The 16431-nt window shown below is 43.1% G+C and overlaps 1 protein-coding gene across 2 annotated transcripts in view; it reads right to left on the minus strand.

The window, feature by feature from the left end:
- Positions 1-1230: 1230 nt before the first annotated feature.
- The window catches only part of FAM107A (family with sequence similarity 107 member A), a 241977-nt gene continuing 226776 nt past the window's right edge, over positions 1231-16431 (minus strand). For both annotated transcript variants that reach the window (XM_077451889.1, XM_077451888.1), the window contains 2 exons: positions 11966-12122; positions 1231-8307 (listed from right to left, as the gene is read on the minus strand). In XM_077451889.1, coding sequence (XP_077308015.1) covers positions 8194-8307; positions 11966-12122 — 271 coding nt within the window. In that variant the 3' untranslated portion in view covers positions 1231-8193. The remainder of the gene's footprint in view (positions 8308-11965; positions 12123-16431) is intronic.

Below are 16431 nucleotides of genomic sequence, written 5' to 3' on the forward strand. Positions count from 1 at the left end.
CTATTTCTAGGTCCGTCTGATTTTTTTTTTTATGAAAAAGGATCGGATTAGCCCACACATGATCAGATTGTCTGACGGACTGATTCCATTGGACCTAGTCTGCCGGAAAGTCCAGTCCCGTGCACGCAGCATCACTGGAACTAAGGGGCCAAGCCCAACCCTTGAAAAAACAACCCTACACCATAATACCCCCTCCACAGGTCCAAAAACTTTTCTTTCACTCTTTTTAAAAGATAATGAAAACAGAAACTACCCAAATGACCCTGTTCAAAAGTTTACATACCCTGGAGATTTTGGCCTGATAACATGCACACAAGTTGACACAAAGGGGTTTGAATGGCTATTAAAAGGTAACCATCCTCACCTGTGATCTGTTTGCTTGTAATTAGTGTGTGTGTGTATAAAAGGTCAATGAGTTTGTGGACTCCTGACAGACCCTTGCATCTTTCATCCAGTGCTACACTGACCTTTCTGGATTCTGAGTCATGGGGAAAGCAAAAGAATTCTCAAAGGATCTGCGGGAAAAGGTAGTTGAACTGTATAAAACAGGAAAGGGATATAAAAAGATATCCAAGGATTTGAGAATGCCAATCGGCAGTGTTAAAACTCTAATAAAGAAGTGGAAAATGAGGGGTTCTGTTGAAACCAAATCATGGTCAGGTAGACCAACTAAAATTTAAGCCACAATTGGCAGGAAAATTGTTTGGGATGCAAAGAAAAACACACAAATAGTAGTTGTCTTAAATAATTCCAAATAGAGGATATGCAACTTCGTAGTGTGATCATTAAAATTGTAATTTATTTAAAATTCCAAAGGAACACACAACCTTAAAGTGATTGAAAAACGAGCACCTTGTAAAACAACCCATTCAGTTTAAAATAGAAATGAAAGGCAAAACATTTGTGTATAGATATAAAAAACATGATAAATACCTTTTTTCCCTTTTTTATAAGTGATCACATTTCCTCGGTTCTCAGCTGCATAAGAGCTGGGGGAGGAGAAGCATCAGCAAATAACAGTACTCCGAACTTCCCAGTGAAAGGCTGTGTGGGGAAGGGGGGTGCATGGGGGTTGTGTCAGGACAAGTCTGATCATTGGAGGAGCACTACGAAGGAACTGACCACACTGTGCTCTCATGTCTAGTGTGGTCAGTTTTTAATAGGAAATCAGAGGGACTGGCAGGAACACTAGGGATTTCACAAAAAAGAAACAATACAAAGAGAACAGGATACTTTTTCATACAAGTTTATGGTACATTAGGCACATATCAGGAATATGAAATGCTGGGGTGACAAACATTTTAATACAGTGATGTGAAGTGTTATAGCCTTTAGTAATATGACTAAAGCCTACCAAGACTGAAACACGTCAACTTATCTGTATTAAGGCTTTGTATTCCTGTGGAATGTTAAGTAACTGAAGATTTTAATGAGCATAATACAGAGTTGCGGCTCCTCTATCTGGAATACAATGGTATCTAATACTTAAACAGGTACAAGAAATCCACATGTGAAGATAGAAAAACAGACACTCAAAATTGTAATGTTGATGGCTGTGTTAATTTATGAAAAAAAAAAAAATATTAAACTCATAAATGTGCATTTCATGAGACCATTATCTTTATGTCTATGTATATATAATCTCTCTATTGTATACATAAAAATAGTGAAATAATCAACTTTAAAAGGAATTTAACATATGCCACGGGGTTGATTTACTAAAACTGGAGAGTGCAAAATCTTTTGCAGCTCTGCAAAGAAATCAGCTTTCAGAACTTCTGAACTTAGAAGTTGATTGGCTTTCCTGACCCGCTACACCAGATGTTGCATTCTCCAGTTCTCATAAATCAATCCCCATGTTTTTTTTTAAACAACTATATGGTGACATAGTGATCTGTGAGTGGTAACATTTTAGCTGCAGTAAAATCGAATCCAGGGGTAGGCAACCTCATCACTCCAGCTGTGGTGAAACTACAAATCCCATCATGCCTCTGGGAGTCATGCTCATGGCTGTCAGAGTTTTTTAATGCCTTAGCCCCCATTCACCCCTAGCCAGGGCTGGACTTACCATTGGGCTTCACTGGGCTCAAGCCCATGGGCCCCGCCCAATAGGGGGCCCGCCGAGATATATAGCCGAGTGTACTCGGCTTGGCTCACAGTCACGCCCAGTCCCGCCCTATGATGGACATAACACAGGGAGTGGGCGTGACTGTGAACCGAACCGAGTACACTCAGCTACTCTCAGCTCCGCTCGGGACTGCAAGAGGACCCGAGAGCCGCCGAGAGAACCCGAGAGCCACCAAGAGGACCTGAGAGCCGTCAAGATACACAGGACTCTGGATCTCAGCGGTGCCATTTTTAAATTTCCCTCCTAAAAAGTTTTTTCCCTTAAAATCTCTCCTAAACTTAGGGTGCGTGTTATACGCCGATAAATACGGTAATGTATAGAAGGTAGGGCCCAAAAGTGACTAAAGCCCAGGGGCCCCCACCACCCTAAGTCCTGCCCTGCACCTAGCATAAGCATACCCAAGCAATTTAGAGGCGTTTTTTATATGCAACTTGTACTACTGGTGTAGTATTTTGTGTTTTTGTTCCTTTGGACTTTTTAATGGAAATACCTAAAAAAATTTGCTTAACCTCCCTAGCAGTATTCCCAAGAGTGGCTCGGGGTGAATTTTCAGTACCAAAAGTGGTAACCCCGAACCACACTCGGGATTGCATCACAGGATCCATATACAGCTTACTTATCTTGTGTCCGCCCTGTACTGCGCTTGCCAAGGAGGCCAAGGAGACGCCGAAGGTCTCCAAAGATGAACGACGCCTGTTAACTGAGTCCAGGTTCAAGCCCCACCATCCGAGTGGACATAGAATTCTAATGAAAAATTGCAGAGCGAAGCGAGGCCGTGCCCAAAGCGTGGCGAGTGAAGCAAGCCCGCGAGGGGCCCTCTTACTAAGTGCTGTTTAACATCATCTACTGTATGTCCACTTGCATGGTGGGGCTTGAACCTGGACTCAGGGCACAAGGTACTATTAAGTGCACAGGCGCCGTTTATCTTCGGAGACCTTAGGCGTCTCCTTGTCCTCCGTACTGCGCAAGCGCTGTGCCTATCCGATGGGGGGACAGTTCTCGGCAGAACACCGGCGCCAAATTTAAAAAGTAAAAAATACATAACACATAAATCTTACAGGTGCCCTGCCTGCAGGTTTATATTATATATACTGTTCTTTCTGCCTGGAAACTGAAGATTGTCCATAACAACCAAAAAGTGTCCTTTTATGTCAAAAGAGGTTTTAGGCCAGCTAGAAAACAGCGATAATAAATTAGAATCACTTGCAGAATTGAGCGATAGTGATTTGTGAGGAAATTCGTCATCAAACACTGAAAAAGACGATTGTGACAATTCAGCAACTGAGCAAATTTCTGTGTTTTTTAATTTGATTACATTATTGAATATTTGTTTTAGTTATTTATAATATTATAATTTATGATTTCGTGTTTTAAACTTTATCATACACGGGATGTCTACCAGACTCCTGTTTGGGCAGATTTAAGTGAGTTATTAATAAGAATTACAGGCCTACAATATAAAATGCCAAATATTCATGCAAAACAATGTAGCGCTTTGAGCATCAAAAATCTGACGTAATCATACCGCCCGGGAGGTTACATTTTTTTTTTTTTTTTTAAGCTTTCCATTTAAATTGTTGATTGTGTAGGACTCTTAAATTGGCAAAACCACTTTTTCTCAATGCTGCACAGAGCCAAGGTTTCCTGTAATTTTCATACTTCCAGGATTTACGCCAATTTAAGAGACCTACAATTGAAAGACTCAAGCCCTGAAGAAGAGAGAATTGATTTTACCCCTGAAACACGTTGGCTGCCTTCTGTCTGTTTGTCTACTGTGAATGATTATATCAAAATAAGTTTTGGACTCTTGAACCTACAGATTTTTTTTTTAAATGTATAGACAGTGCCTTGTTTCTACTTTTATTTAAATGAGTTTTAGACACTCTTAGCAATATAGAGAGTGCAATTCGGCTGCAAAAATGAAATACCTCTAAAAACTCAGAATGTTATACCATCTGTCACCTGTAGGAGGTGCAACAGGTAATACATTATACAGGTCAAAAGCTAGGATGAAAGATTCATTCATCAATGAAAGCCCTTTACTATACAAATTCATTTTTACAGTTGATGAAATATAATGTATTAAGTGAGTCTTTGTAGGTTATTATTAAGATAAAAAGGGGATAAATCTTAAATATACACACAAGCTTATTCAACCAAGCTATGTGCAAAGTGCGTCAATGCATATTAGCCAACCAAAATTCATCTCTCATTAACATGACTGTAGAAAATTGGTATCTGGTTGGCTTGTTTTGATTTGCACATGACCATCTTTCCACACTGAATACTGAATAAAACTGATAAAGTGCAACATCACAAGCATAATCAAGCAATACAAATGGTCTGATTGGCTTTGTTAAAAAATACTTTGTGCTGTATTCAACATACAATATATCAATGATTTATATATTATAATGCATTTTCATTAGAAGGCTATATAAAAAATATCTGATACTACAGTAATGCCAAAATAAATATACATTTCATTTTTAGTACATAGGAATACACTATAATCTGATAGGACCACGATGTTCAATAGGAAAGATCAGTGGATGAAAACCGAGTCGTGATGGGATTTTTCAGGGTACTTCCAATGCTGGCAGTATCACTACTGGACCACGCTGACCTAGGCTTCTAGTTTGGAATTCATTACAAGTCATTTTAGCTTTTGAGCTTCTGTTGGCATCTCCGCTTTGATGCCCCATGGAAGGTGGTGACCCAACACCAACCAAAATTCTGCTTTGACCCCAGCCTGGCTCTGAGGCTCATCATGACCTTACCCATATTCTTTTAAGTGACTCAATCTGGGTTCAATTAATGCCTTTTTCGCCACTTGTATCTAACACCCAATTTCTACCTTTTCTTATATTTTATTTTATAGGCCATGGGTCTCCAAACTACGGCCCATGGGCCAGATCTGGGCTGCTATAAGATTTTATCCAGTCCGCATCTAAGGGCAGTGGCATGTACTAAATGTGCACAGATTGAGGATTCAGGTCAGCAGAGGCTGCCTATGATCTCTGCTTCAACTCTGACAGGGACTCTAATGTTATGGGGACTTTGAGGGAGACCCTGATAAACGGGGTACTCTGATGGGAAACCTGATCTGATGGGGCAACTCTGATGTAAAGGGGACTCTGGTGGGGACCCTGATGTAACGGGGACTTTTGCAGCCAAATTTGGATAACTTATGCCGCGTACACGCGACCGGACTTTCCGCCAGAAAAGGTCCGATGGAATCATTCCATCGGATATTCCGATCGTGTGTGGGCTTCATCTGACTTTTTTCTTCAAAAATTCAGACGGACCTAGAAATAGAACATGCTTTAGATATTTCCGACTGAATCAATTTCTATTGGGAAAAACATTTGTCTGTATGCTGGTCCGACGGATCGAATACGATGCAAGGGCAGCTATTGGCTACTGGCTATTGAACTTCCTTTTATAATCCTGTCGTACGTTATTGCGTTAGAAACAAATGGACTTTGGTGTGATCGTGTGCTGGCAAGTCCATTCGGACGGAACTCGGTCGGGAAGACCGTCTGAGTTTATTCTGACAGAAAGTCCGGTCGTGTGTACGCGGCATAACTTTTCATTTGTTACATGTTCCCATTAACATAAAATTACTTTAAAAAAATAAATTAAAAAAAATCTGGTTACCTTTTTACGTGATTACTTGCTTAAAAATCTTTACACGCTCTCCCTGCTTTGTAATGTTTAGGAGAGGGCTGTGGAGTAATGTTTAATATAATTAATCCTGTCTGCACTGTGTTTGCAGTCCTTTATTATTAGCTGTAAACTAGATTTGAACTCTGTCCTAACAAATGGTTAAAAAATTTAGAAACTGCTCCCCTGCACTGTATGTTAATGAGACATAGCTCAGCCTTTGTGGGGACAAAGACACTGTGGGGTTGATTTGTTAAAACCGGAGAGTGCAAAATCTGATGCAGCTGGGCATGGTAGCCAATCAGCTTCTAAGTTCAGCTTGTTCAATCAAGCTTTGGAAGCTGCACCAGATTTTTCATGCTCCAGTTTTAGTAAATCAACCCATGTGTGTCCAACAATTCTTTTGCCCTGTACACATGATAGGATTTTCCGACAACAAAAGCGTGGATTTTTTTCCAAAGGATGTTGGCTCGAGCTTGTCTTGCACACACAGTCACACAAATGTTCTCGGAAATTCCGAATGTCAAGAACGTGGTGACGTGCGTACGATGAGCCGAGAATAGCCAGTGCGGCTCTTCTGCTGGATTCCGAGCATGCGTGAATTTTTGTGCGTCGGACTTATGTACACACGATCGGAATTTCCAGTTTTGTTGTCGGAAAATTTGAGAACCTGCTCTCAAACATTTGTTGGCGGAAATTCTGACAACAAATGTTCTATGGAGCATACACATGGTCGGACTTTGCAACAACGAGCTCACATTCAACATCTGTTGTCGGAAAATCCTATGGTGTGTACAGGGCATTAGAATCAGCCTTGACACCTTCTTAGAAACATCTAAAAGGTAAGAAACATATAAAAAACAAAGTTTTTGGTATGCTATGTGAATGGGAACACCAAAACAAACATACGGTGTGATTTGCTCAAATTTGACTGCAAAAGTGGAAAAAACCTTTAAGTGTAAAAAAAACAAACAAATTGCTTTGAAAAAGAAATTGGTAAATAAAGTGAACACCTTTGCGCGATGTCACTACTGCCTTTTTGAAAAGTGTCAACTCAACTGTTAAGCCTACAGAATTGGGGTAACTGTTCTAAAAAGATAATCTGAGCTAGAGGAAGAAGGACCTGTTCTGGACAAGCTGCCTCTTATGGAGATACTGGCCTGCTTATCCAAAAAACAGGTACTCTTCACTTATGTCAGGAAGGTCCTGAGGCTGTGGATGGACATGGCAGATGTTCAAACACTTAGATGTTTTGCACTTTGTAGGCAATGCCATGCATTCTGATGGGCAGTTTCTCCCATGCACATTTTGCTTTTCATCCAAATGTCAAATATAGGCAAATATCTGTTTATCTGTCTCCATTAAGTACCATCACGGTACTCAACACAACTCAAGATTTCAACGTTTTCACCATTTACCGTGACAAAAGTGCAATACTTCAGGGGCACAGTTCTATATTATTACATAGTTATTTAAGCCTATCCTACCGTATAGCATTGAAGAATATAATCCCTTTCCTTTTACTGGTATTCATTAATTTCATAAGCTGTATATCATTAAGGCTTGAACACACACTGGCCTTTATCTATGCCTGAGAAATCATCTAAAGCACCTTAGACCTTTGTTGTGTCTAGGTGAATCCCAAAATGAATTTCAGCAACATCAAGTCGCTGGCTCTGGGGTCCATAACTCATTAGGGGTTTGCCAAACTCCTTTGGAGTTTGGAAAAAGTGTTGTGCGTTTGCACTGCTCCACCTTGTGGTTGAAAACAAAAATGCGCTCTTTCTCTGGTCAGTACCATGGAATGCACTTGTTTCTCAGATCTTGAAGTTCTGGTGGTTACATCAACTGGAATGTAGCATTTCCCCCATTATGGGGAGGATACAGCACAGAAGCCTTGATTGGTCATGTGACAACACCTCATATGGCAGTCACCTATGGCTATAAAACACTTGCATCTTGTACACAACATGCAGAGTATATAAGCAGCAAACTCCACTATATTCATGATGTTTGCCAGTCTCCCGTACCGGCAGTCCCTTCTCCACGTATGATAGGATGTACAGCACATACACATGGCAACCTACAGAAGAAGTGATGTCACACGGAAAGCGTAGGCAACACATCAGCTTAGCCACAAATCTTCACAGCCACGTGCGGTCATGTAACAGTTTTTTTCCCCCCCCCCAGGTGATAGGGCTAAGCATCATGTATTCAACACTGAAGTGGCTGTAGATAGAGCGGCACTCCGCTTCTGTGGACAGGAAGTTGTGGTACGCACTGCAGTTAGGACTAGGGAGAATTCCTTGAAGAGACACGTCTGCAATGTCAGCCTAGTACACAGATGCCCAGGTTTCGCGATGAATTCAGCTCGACAGAAAACTTCAAGCCTGCTGGCACTACAACATTCGGTCATCGCTGGGTAGTGTGGCCGTTCTCCTTAAGTTCTCTTTCACTTTTATAAATTCTGGGGCATGACCTTCTTCCTTCGGTTCTTCTTGTTCCTTTTCAAGCTAGAAAAAGTAAAAAGAACATTTTTTTTTTTTTTAAAGAGGAACTTGTTGGAAGTATAACCGCATGGCTGCTGATAAACTGACAATACTGTATGCATTATACCTATCTATCCAGCGGGTGGCACTGTAGTGTGTATCTGTGGTGATATAATCAGAGGAAGTGTTGTCTCTCTCAGAGCCGGTTCACACAGGGGCAACACGACTTCTAACGCGACTTTTGGAGGCAACATGGACACGACTTGTCAACACGACTTTGGGAGACTTACAACACGACTTTAGGTCGCCCCAGGGCAGGCGACTTTTGTCATGGCCAATCAGAGAACGAGCTCTCAAGGGGGAACTCCACGGCAAATATAAAAAAAACAAAAAAAAAAAAAACGGCGTGGGTTCCCCCTCCAAGAGCATAACAGGCCCTTAGGTCTGGTATGGATTTTAAGGGGAACCCCCTACGCCGAAAAAAAGGCATGGGGGTCACCCCCAGATCCATACCAGACCCTTATCCGAGCACGAAGCCTGGCCGGTCAGGAAGGGGGTGGGGATGAGCGAGTGCCCCCCCCCTCCTGAGCCGTACCAGGCCGCGTGCCCTCACCATGGGGGGTTGGTGCTTTGGGGAAGGGGGGCCGCAAAGCACCTCGTCCCCATGTTGATGAGGACAAGGGCCTCTTCCAGACAACTCTGGCAGTTGGTTGTTGGGGTCTGCGGGCAGGGGGCTTATCGGAATCCGGGAGCCTCCTTTAATAAGGGGGCCCTCAGATCCCGGCCCCCCACCCTATGTGAATGAGTAAGGGGTACATCGTACCCCTACCCATTCACCTGGGGAAAACATTTTAATAAAAAACACAACACAAGTTTTAAAAGTCCTTTATTAAGCAGCTCCGGGGGTCTTCTTCCGATGTCGGAGGGTATTCTGACAACTTCTCTGCTCTGTTCAGCCTCTTCTCCCGGGCTCCTCCACTGTCTTCTTGCAGTATTTTTACTAGCGGAGTCTCCTCCGCCCTCTGTCCTTCTTCTTCCGATGTTGACCTGGCACTGCCTTCCGCTGTACTGGCTTGTGTGATGTGCGCGGTGACTTATATAGGTATGGTGCGTGGTCAGCGGATGATGTCACAAGGTGACCCCGCCCCTTTATGACGTTACAGTCCCGGGGCATGCTAGGACTGTGACTTCATAAAGGGGTGGGGTCACCGTGTGACATCATCCGGTGACCACGCCCCATACCTATATAAGTCACCGCGCACGTCGCACAAGCCAGTACAGTGGAAGGCAGCGCTGGGTCAACATCGAAAGAAGAAAGAAGAGAGAAGAGAGAAGAAGGGCGGAGGAGACCGGGCTCCTCCGCTAGTAAAAGAGCTGCAAGAAGACAGCGGAGGAGCCCGGGAGAAGACGCCGGACACCAGGAGAAGAGGCCGAACAGAGCGGAGAAGTTGTCAGAAGACCCCCCGACATCAGAAGAAGACCCTCGGAGCTGCTTAATAAAAGGACTTTTAAAACTTGTGTTGTGTTTTTTTATTGACATTTTTTCCCCAGGTGAATGGGTAAGGGTACGATGTACCTCTTACTCATTCACATAGGGTGGGTGGCCGGGATCTGGGGGCCCCCTTATTAAAGGGGGCTCCTGGATTCCGATAAGCCCCACACCCGCAAACCAATGGCCAGGGTTGTCAGGAAGAGGCCCTTGTCCTCATCAACATGGGGACGAGGTGCTGTCCCCAAAGCACCAACCCCCCCATGTTGAGGGCACTCGGCCTGGTATGGGTCGGGGGGGGGGGGTTGCTCGCTCGTCCCACCCCCTTCCTGACCGGCCAGGCTTTGTGCTTGGATAAGGGTCTGGTATGGATCTGGGGGGGACCCCCACGTCGTTTTGGGTTCCCATTAAAATCCATACCAGACCTAAGGGCCTGGTATGCTCCCGGAGGGGGAACCCACGGCAAATTTTTTCAAATAAATTTGGCGTGGAGTTCCCTCTCGAGACATGATAATTCTGTGAGAGTCGCCTCCATCTAGACAGAGATCCGACTTGGAGGCGACTTCCATTGAAATCAATGGGTACCAGTCGCCTACAAGTCGGATACAAGTAGTACAGGAACCTTTTCTGAAGTCGAAGCGACTTCAGTAGTGTGCATTAAGACGGCTCTCATTCACTTACATTAATTTTTACATGTAGCGCGACCTGAGGCTACTAGGGGTGACCTGAAGTCGGATCTGAGTCGCCCCAGTGTGAACCGGCTCTTAGTGTATGTAGTTGTATGTTCCTGCATCATTTCAATACTTTGCACAACAGGTTATGGTTCCCAGACACCCAGCAGCTCCCAGGCACTGGAAAGAATTCTGCAAATCGGTGAGCACTGTATGCAAGCTGCTGAAAGATGGAAAATGGTTCAGATGTGAAGTTTAACAGGATAATAATGAAGCTGCTTTGCTGGGGATACTGATGGAGTTATTGAAAACGCTATTGCAAAATTTTCAAAGGCTTTTTTTTTCTAGTGATATCAACTGCCTACTCCCAAACTGTCATTTGAAGTAAAACACATAGCCAAGTATTATTCTACACTATTTTTTTTTATTGTGCATTAAAAAAAAAAGAAAACAAATAAAATTAGACATGCTACCCTGTTTCCCCTAAAATAAGACTTAGTGTGATTGTCGGTGATAGCTGCAATAAAAGCCCTACCCCCCAAATAAGCCCTAGTTAAAGTCCTTGTAGGTCTTCTTTTCAGGGTAGGGCTTATTTTTGAGGAAACAGGGTAGGGCTTATTTGGGTGGTAGGGCTTATATTGCAGCCAACACCGACAATCAGGCTAGGTCTTATTTTAGGGGAAACAGGGTATCTGCCAATAGAACTTAACCAAAAAGTGCATTCTATGCATTCAAAAATATAGAAAATATACCAAATCAAATCATTATTCAATCAAAAAAATAATGCCAAAGCAATAACTCCAAGGCCAATAATAAATAACACGTTATCTCCTCTGATATTGCAACATGGCTGGAAAATCACGAAATGAAAAACGCGAACTGAAAAGCGCTATATGAAAAGTGCGAAAATAAAAGCGTGAATCAACATTTACCAAACTTCTACTAACATGAAATTAGCAGAAGGAGCCCAAAGGGTGGCGCTACAGAGGTGAATAACAACGTAGTACGTTGCTACGTTCGCATTTGTTGGCCAAAAATTGTGTGGCCGCGTGTATGCAAGATAAGTTTGGGCCAACGCCCTTCGGACAAAATTCCACGGGTTTGTTGGCCAACAATCTGATCGTGTGTATGAGGCTTTAATTCCCCAAAGGTTACCTATCTAAATCCTAGAAGTGCCTAAATGTGCTCTCAGAATTTAGATGGCAGTTCCCTGATGTGCTTGTTTTTGGTGAGTTTGGGAAATGATCTAAGGTCTATGGGGCACCACCAGAAACCATGAATTAGTAGCAGAAACCTGACCAACCACTTTTGTTTTCCCTTCTGATAAGCCTGTGCCAGGAGGCCTGTGTCTGTGTCTGCTGCATGTCTCCTCCACTTACCTCCATAGCCAAAGCACAGACACAACAGTATAATGCTTAATGCTTAGCTTTCTACTGTATTCCCATGCTCCATACAAGTCAATATGAACACCTGGGTACCCTAGCCCTGATATTTACATGCAGACAAAAATCTGTGTGCTCACCTGTTCCAGTCTCTGCTGTCTTTTTAGCAACTCTTGTTCAAAGGGAGATTGCATCTTCTTAATCTCCTCTTCCTCTTTCTTCTGCTGGACGATCTTGTCTCTCCGTCGATTCTCCAACACTCTCTGGAGCTCTGGCTTCTTGTCAATGCTCAGACCCCTGTGGAAAGCAAATGAGGGATACAAAGACGTGGGAGTTCCATTATATGCTCCTTGATATTATAAAATACTATCCATACAAAATTCAAATGGTACACCACCAGTGGCCACTTTTTTTAACATACACTATATTGCTAAAAGTATTGGGACGCCTGGCTTCACACACACACATGAACTTTAATGGCATCCCAGCCTTAGTCCGTAGGGTTCAATATTGAGTTGGCCCACCCTTTGCAGCTATAACAGCTTCAACTCTTATGGGAAGGCTGTCCACAAGGTTTAGGAGTGTCTATGGGAATGTTTGACCATTCTTCCAGAAGAGAATTTGTAAGATCATGCACTGATGTTGAATGAGAAGGCCTGGCTCACAGTCTCCACTCTAATTCATCACAAAGGTGTTCTATTGGTGTTGAGGTCAGGACTCTGTGCAGGCCAGTCAAGTTCCTCCACTCCAAACTTGCTCATCCATGTATTTGTGGACCTTGCTTTGTGTACTGGTGCGCAGTCATGTTGGAACAGGAAGGGGCCATCCCCAAACTGTTCCCACAAAGTTGGGGGCATGAAATTGTCCAAAATGTCTTGGTATGCTGACGCCTTAAGAGTTCAATTCTCTGGAATTTAGAGGCCAAGCCCGACCCCTGAAAAACAACCCCACACCATAATCCCCCCTCCACCAAATGTTTTGGACCAGTGAACAAAGCAAGGTCCATAAAGACATGGATGAGCGAGTTTGGGGTGAAGGAACTTGACTTGTCTGCCAAGAGTCCTGACCTCAACCTGATAGAACACCTTTAAGTACTCTAGTGGAGACTACAAGCCAGGCCTTCTCGTCCAACACAAATGCGCTTCTGGAAGAATAGTCAAACATTCCCACAGACACACTCCTAAACCTTCCCAAAATGTCTTGTACACACGGTCGGAAATTCCGACGGGAAAAGTCTGATCGGATTATGTTGTCGGAAAATCCAATCATGTGTGGGCTCTAGCAGGCTTTTTCCGTCGGAAATTTCCGATTGAAAAAAAATTGAGAGCAGTCCCTAAAATTTTGCAACAACAAAATCCGATCAGACCTTTTCCGATCGTGTGTATAGAATTCCAACGCACAAAGTGCCATGCATGCTTGGAATAAATTTGGAGATGAAAGCTCTTGGCTACTGGCCTCTACGTAGTCCCGCCATATGTTTTGTACATCACCTTGTTGGGAACGATCGGATTTTCTGACAACATTGTGCGGCCGTGTGTATGCAACACAAGTTTCGGACATAATCCGACGGATTTTGTGGTCGGAATGTCCGACCGTGTGTACAGTGCAGAAGAGTTGAAGCTGTTATAGCTGCAAAGGGCGGGCCAACTCAAAATTGATCCCTACAGACTAAGACTGGGATGTCATTAAAGTTATTGGGTGTGTAAAGGCAGGTGTCCCAATACTTTTAGAAATATAGTGTATATACCTTAGAGATCGGATTTTCCCAGAAAAAAATACCACCCAGCTGACTTACCTCTCCCTCTACACAGGACAGCCAGAGAATGTTTCCAGAAATTATAAAGTACATACGACAGACCTGTGATTATTGTCTGTCCCAATTATGGCTAGATTGGGTGGAAATCATTTTATGTTTATTGGCAAATTTTCTGGACTGTGCTTTGCAGAATGTAATACATGCTTATGTCCTAATAGAAAAAATTGATCTCTAATTATTTTGAGATTGGCATATTTGTCTTCGTATCATTGTATTTCAGTAAATTCATCCAGACAGTACAAACTGACGGGAAATATGGAATATTACCACTAGAGGGCAGAGTAACACCATTTTCAGAAAATGAATAATAATGCGCTAATGCTTATTTTGGTAATATTAGCTCTTTGCCAAGACAATTCACACACAGAGGAAGTCAAGGGAATTCAGCAGCTAGGATTAGCTCATGGAAAATAACTGGCAATATCTATACAGTGCAATGGAGATGCCGCAATGTATGCATGACATTGCCGTATAAGACAGAGATTATATGCAGTGCAGCAAGCTACACGCACCAGTAAAGAAACTGTTTACCAGTCCAATTGGATTTTATCCGCTATGTGAGGATTGTTACTGAGTATAGAACCTTTAATGGGCTTATTTAATGTGGTGCTGAAAAAGAAAAAGGATGTATAAACTCGGGGCACAGCAACAAAATACCCGTGTAGTGGCGCCCCCTATACTACAAAGACTAAAAAATGCTCCATACTACAAGTTTAGGGTTGCAGAAGAAGATGTATTTATTACATTCTCCTTGCTTCTGCATGTACTGTAAGTAGGCCCTAGGCCCAAGTCAGGGAGAGACCACATGCAGTCCTTGATTCTTATTAATTATCTTGTACATTGTATATAGGAAAGCAGTAATGGATTATGACAGTTCTTGAAGGCACTAATATAAAGCAATGCAACAGTTTGTGTTGACTCAGTATTACCAAGCTTGGGTCTGTATTACCAGAGGGAGGTTATCGCTGTTGGGGCAGAGCCCCCGCCTCTAAGCACCCACCCCCCATTTTGAGGGCATGTGGCCTGGTATGGTTCTTGAGGGGGGAGGAAGTGAGCTCCCCCACCCCTTTCACGACCTGCCAGGCCGCATGCTCAGATAAGTGTCTGTTGGATTTTGTGGGGGACCCCACGCCGTTTTATTTTTAAATTTTAACATGGGGTTCCCCTTAAAATCCATACAGAACCTGAAGGGCCTGGTATTGACTTGGGGGGGGGCGGGACCCCACGTCGTTTTTTTAAAAACATTTTTCTATTGCCGGGCAATGCCGGCATTCTTTTCTTTACATTCATCTGTCAGCGAGGAAGCCAGCTGACGATTCATCGGCTGTTAAGTACGCGGGCGGCCGGCTTCCCAGCCCACTGCCTAACAACCGGCTATTCTTCACACAGAATTCGAATTGGTCGTTCGTTTTTCGAATGATCCAAATTCTAATTGTTCTGAAAAGTTGGAATTCATTGGACAATTAATAAACAAAATGAAATTTTAACGAAAATGAAACTAATGGCACTTTCACATTGCCAGCGCCTGGGCATCAGCGGTAAAGTCCGCTATTTTTAGCAGCACTTTTCCGTTGTTTTTGCAGCACTTTTCAGCCGCTAGCGGGGCACTTTTAACCCTGGCTAGAGGCCGAAAAGGGGTTAAAACCCGTCCACAAAGCGCCGATGCAGTGGCGCTTTGCCGGCGGTTCAGGGGTGCTGCCCATTGATTTCAATGGGCAGGGGCACTTTGAAAAAAAAGCCTCTTTGAGGACTTTCTTTGGGTTTCTTACACATACATATATTTAGATATATTTCCTCTTTATACTGGGTCCCTATAGGATAATGACGATCTCCGGTGGCCAAAATATTGCGTTTGATGTTGTTTTTTAACTATATGGAGCGTGCCACAAGCGCCTGATGGCTGCAATTGTAAGTTCTGCATGGAATTTTTCATCTTACAATATTATCTGTGAATAATATGTATAGGCATTGACTGTACTTATTTCTTAGAGTCTCTGTATCCTAGTTATCCCTGAGGAAGGAGTATCTCTTGTAGACTATGAAGTGCGTCGGGTGAAGAATCAATTCTACCTACCGTCTACTTCAACTATTTGCAGTATCAGTTATGGTTGACATGTACACTCCATGATTTATGCTTTTATCTGTGTATTCTCAATAAATTTTGACCTTTTTTTATTAAATTATTTTGCGACTCTGCATAAGTGGCGTTAAAGTCCTACCCCAAGGGGAACCCCCTTTTTCTCTATATTCTTTGAAAAAAAAAGGGAGCGGTGAATACACCGCTGCAAAGAAGCTGCTTGCAGGACTTTTTTTGATGTCCTGCCAGCGCAGCGCCCGGTGTTAAAGCACTCAGGCTTTCAAACTGGGATTGCAGCTCAGGCGCTAATAGCTTTGGTCTCGTAATTTGATCTGAGCATGCGTGGCACTTTGTCCAATCGGAGTTCTCTACAAACGATCGGACGAAGTCCGATCGGATCATGTTGTTGGAAAATTTTATATCCAGCTCTCAAACTTTGTTGGTCGGACATTCCGACGGAAATAGTCCGATGGAGCCCACACACGGTCGGATTATCCGACAACACGGTCCGATCGGACATTTTCCGTCGGAATGTCCGACTGTGTGTACAAGGGCTAATGAATATGAATTAAAGACTTTAGGTTGTAAGCTCCCGGGGGGCAGCAACTGATGTGAATGTACAATATGTAAATGCTCTATAAAAATTGCTGTAATAAAAAAATTATTTCAGCAGCTGAAAATCCAAGCTGTTTACGATGAGAAGTTAACCATTT

The sequence above is a fragment of the Lithobates pipiens genome, unplaced genomic scaffold (genome assembly GCF_037356315.1).
Source record: "Lithobates pipiens isolate NorthernLeopardFrog02 unplaced genomic scaffold, aLitPip1_a1.2 Scaffold_23, whole genome shotgun sequence".
Classification (NCBI taxonomy): domain Eukaryota; kingdom Metazoa; phylum Chordata; class Amphibia; order Anura; family Ranidae; genus Lithobates; species Lithobates pipiens.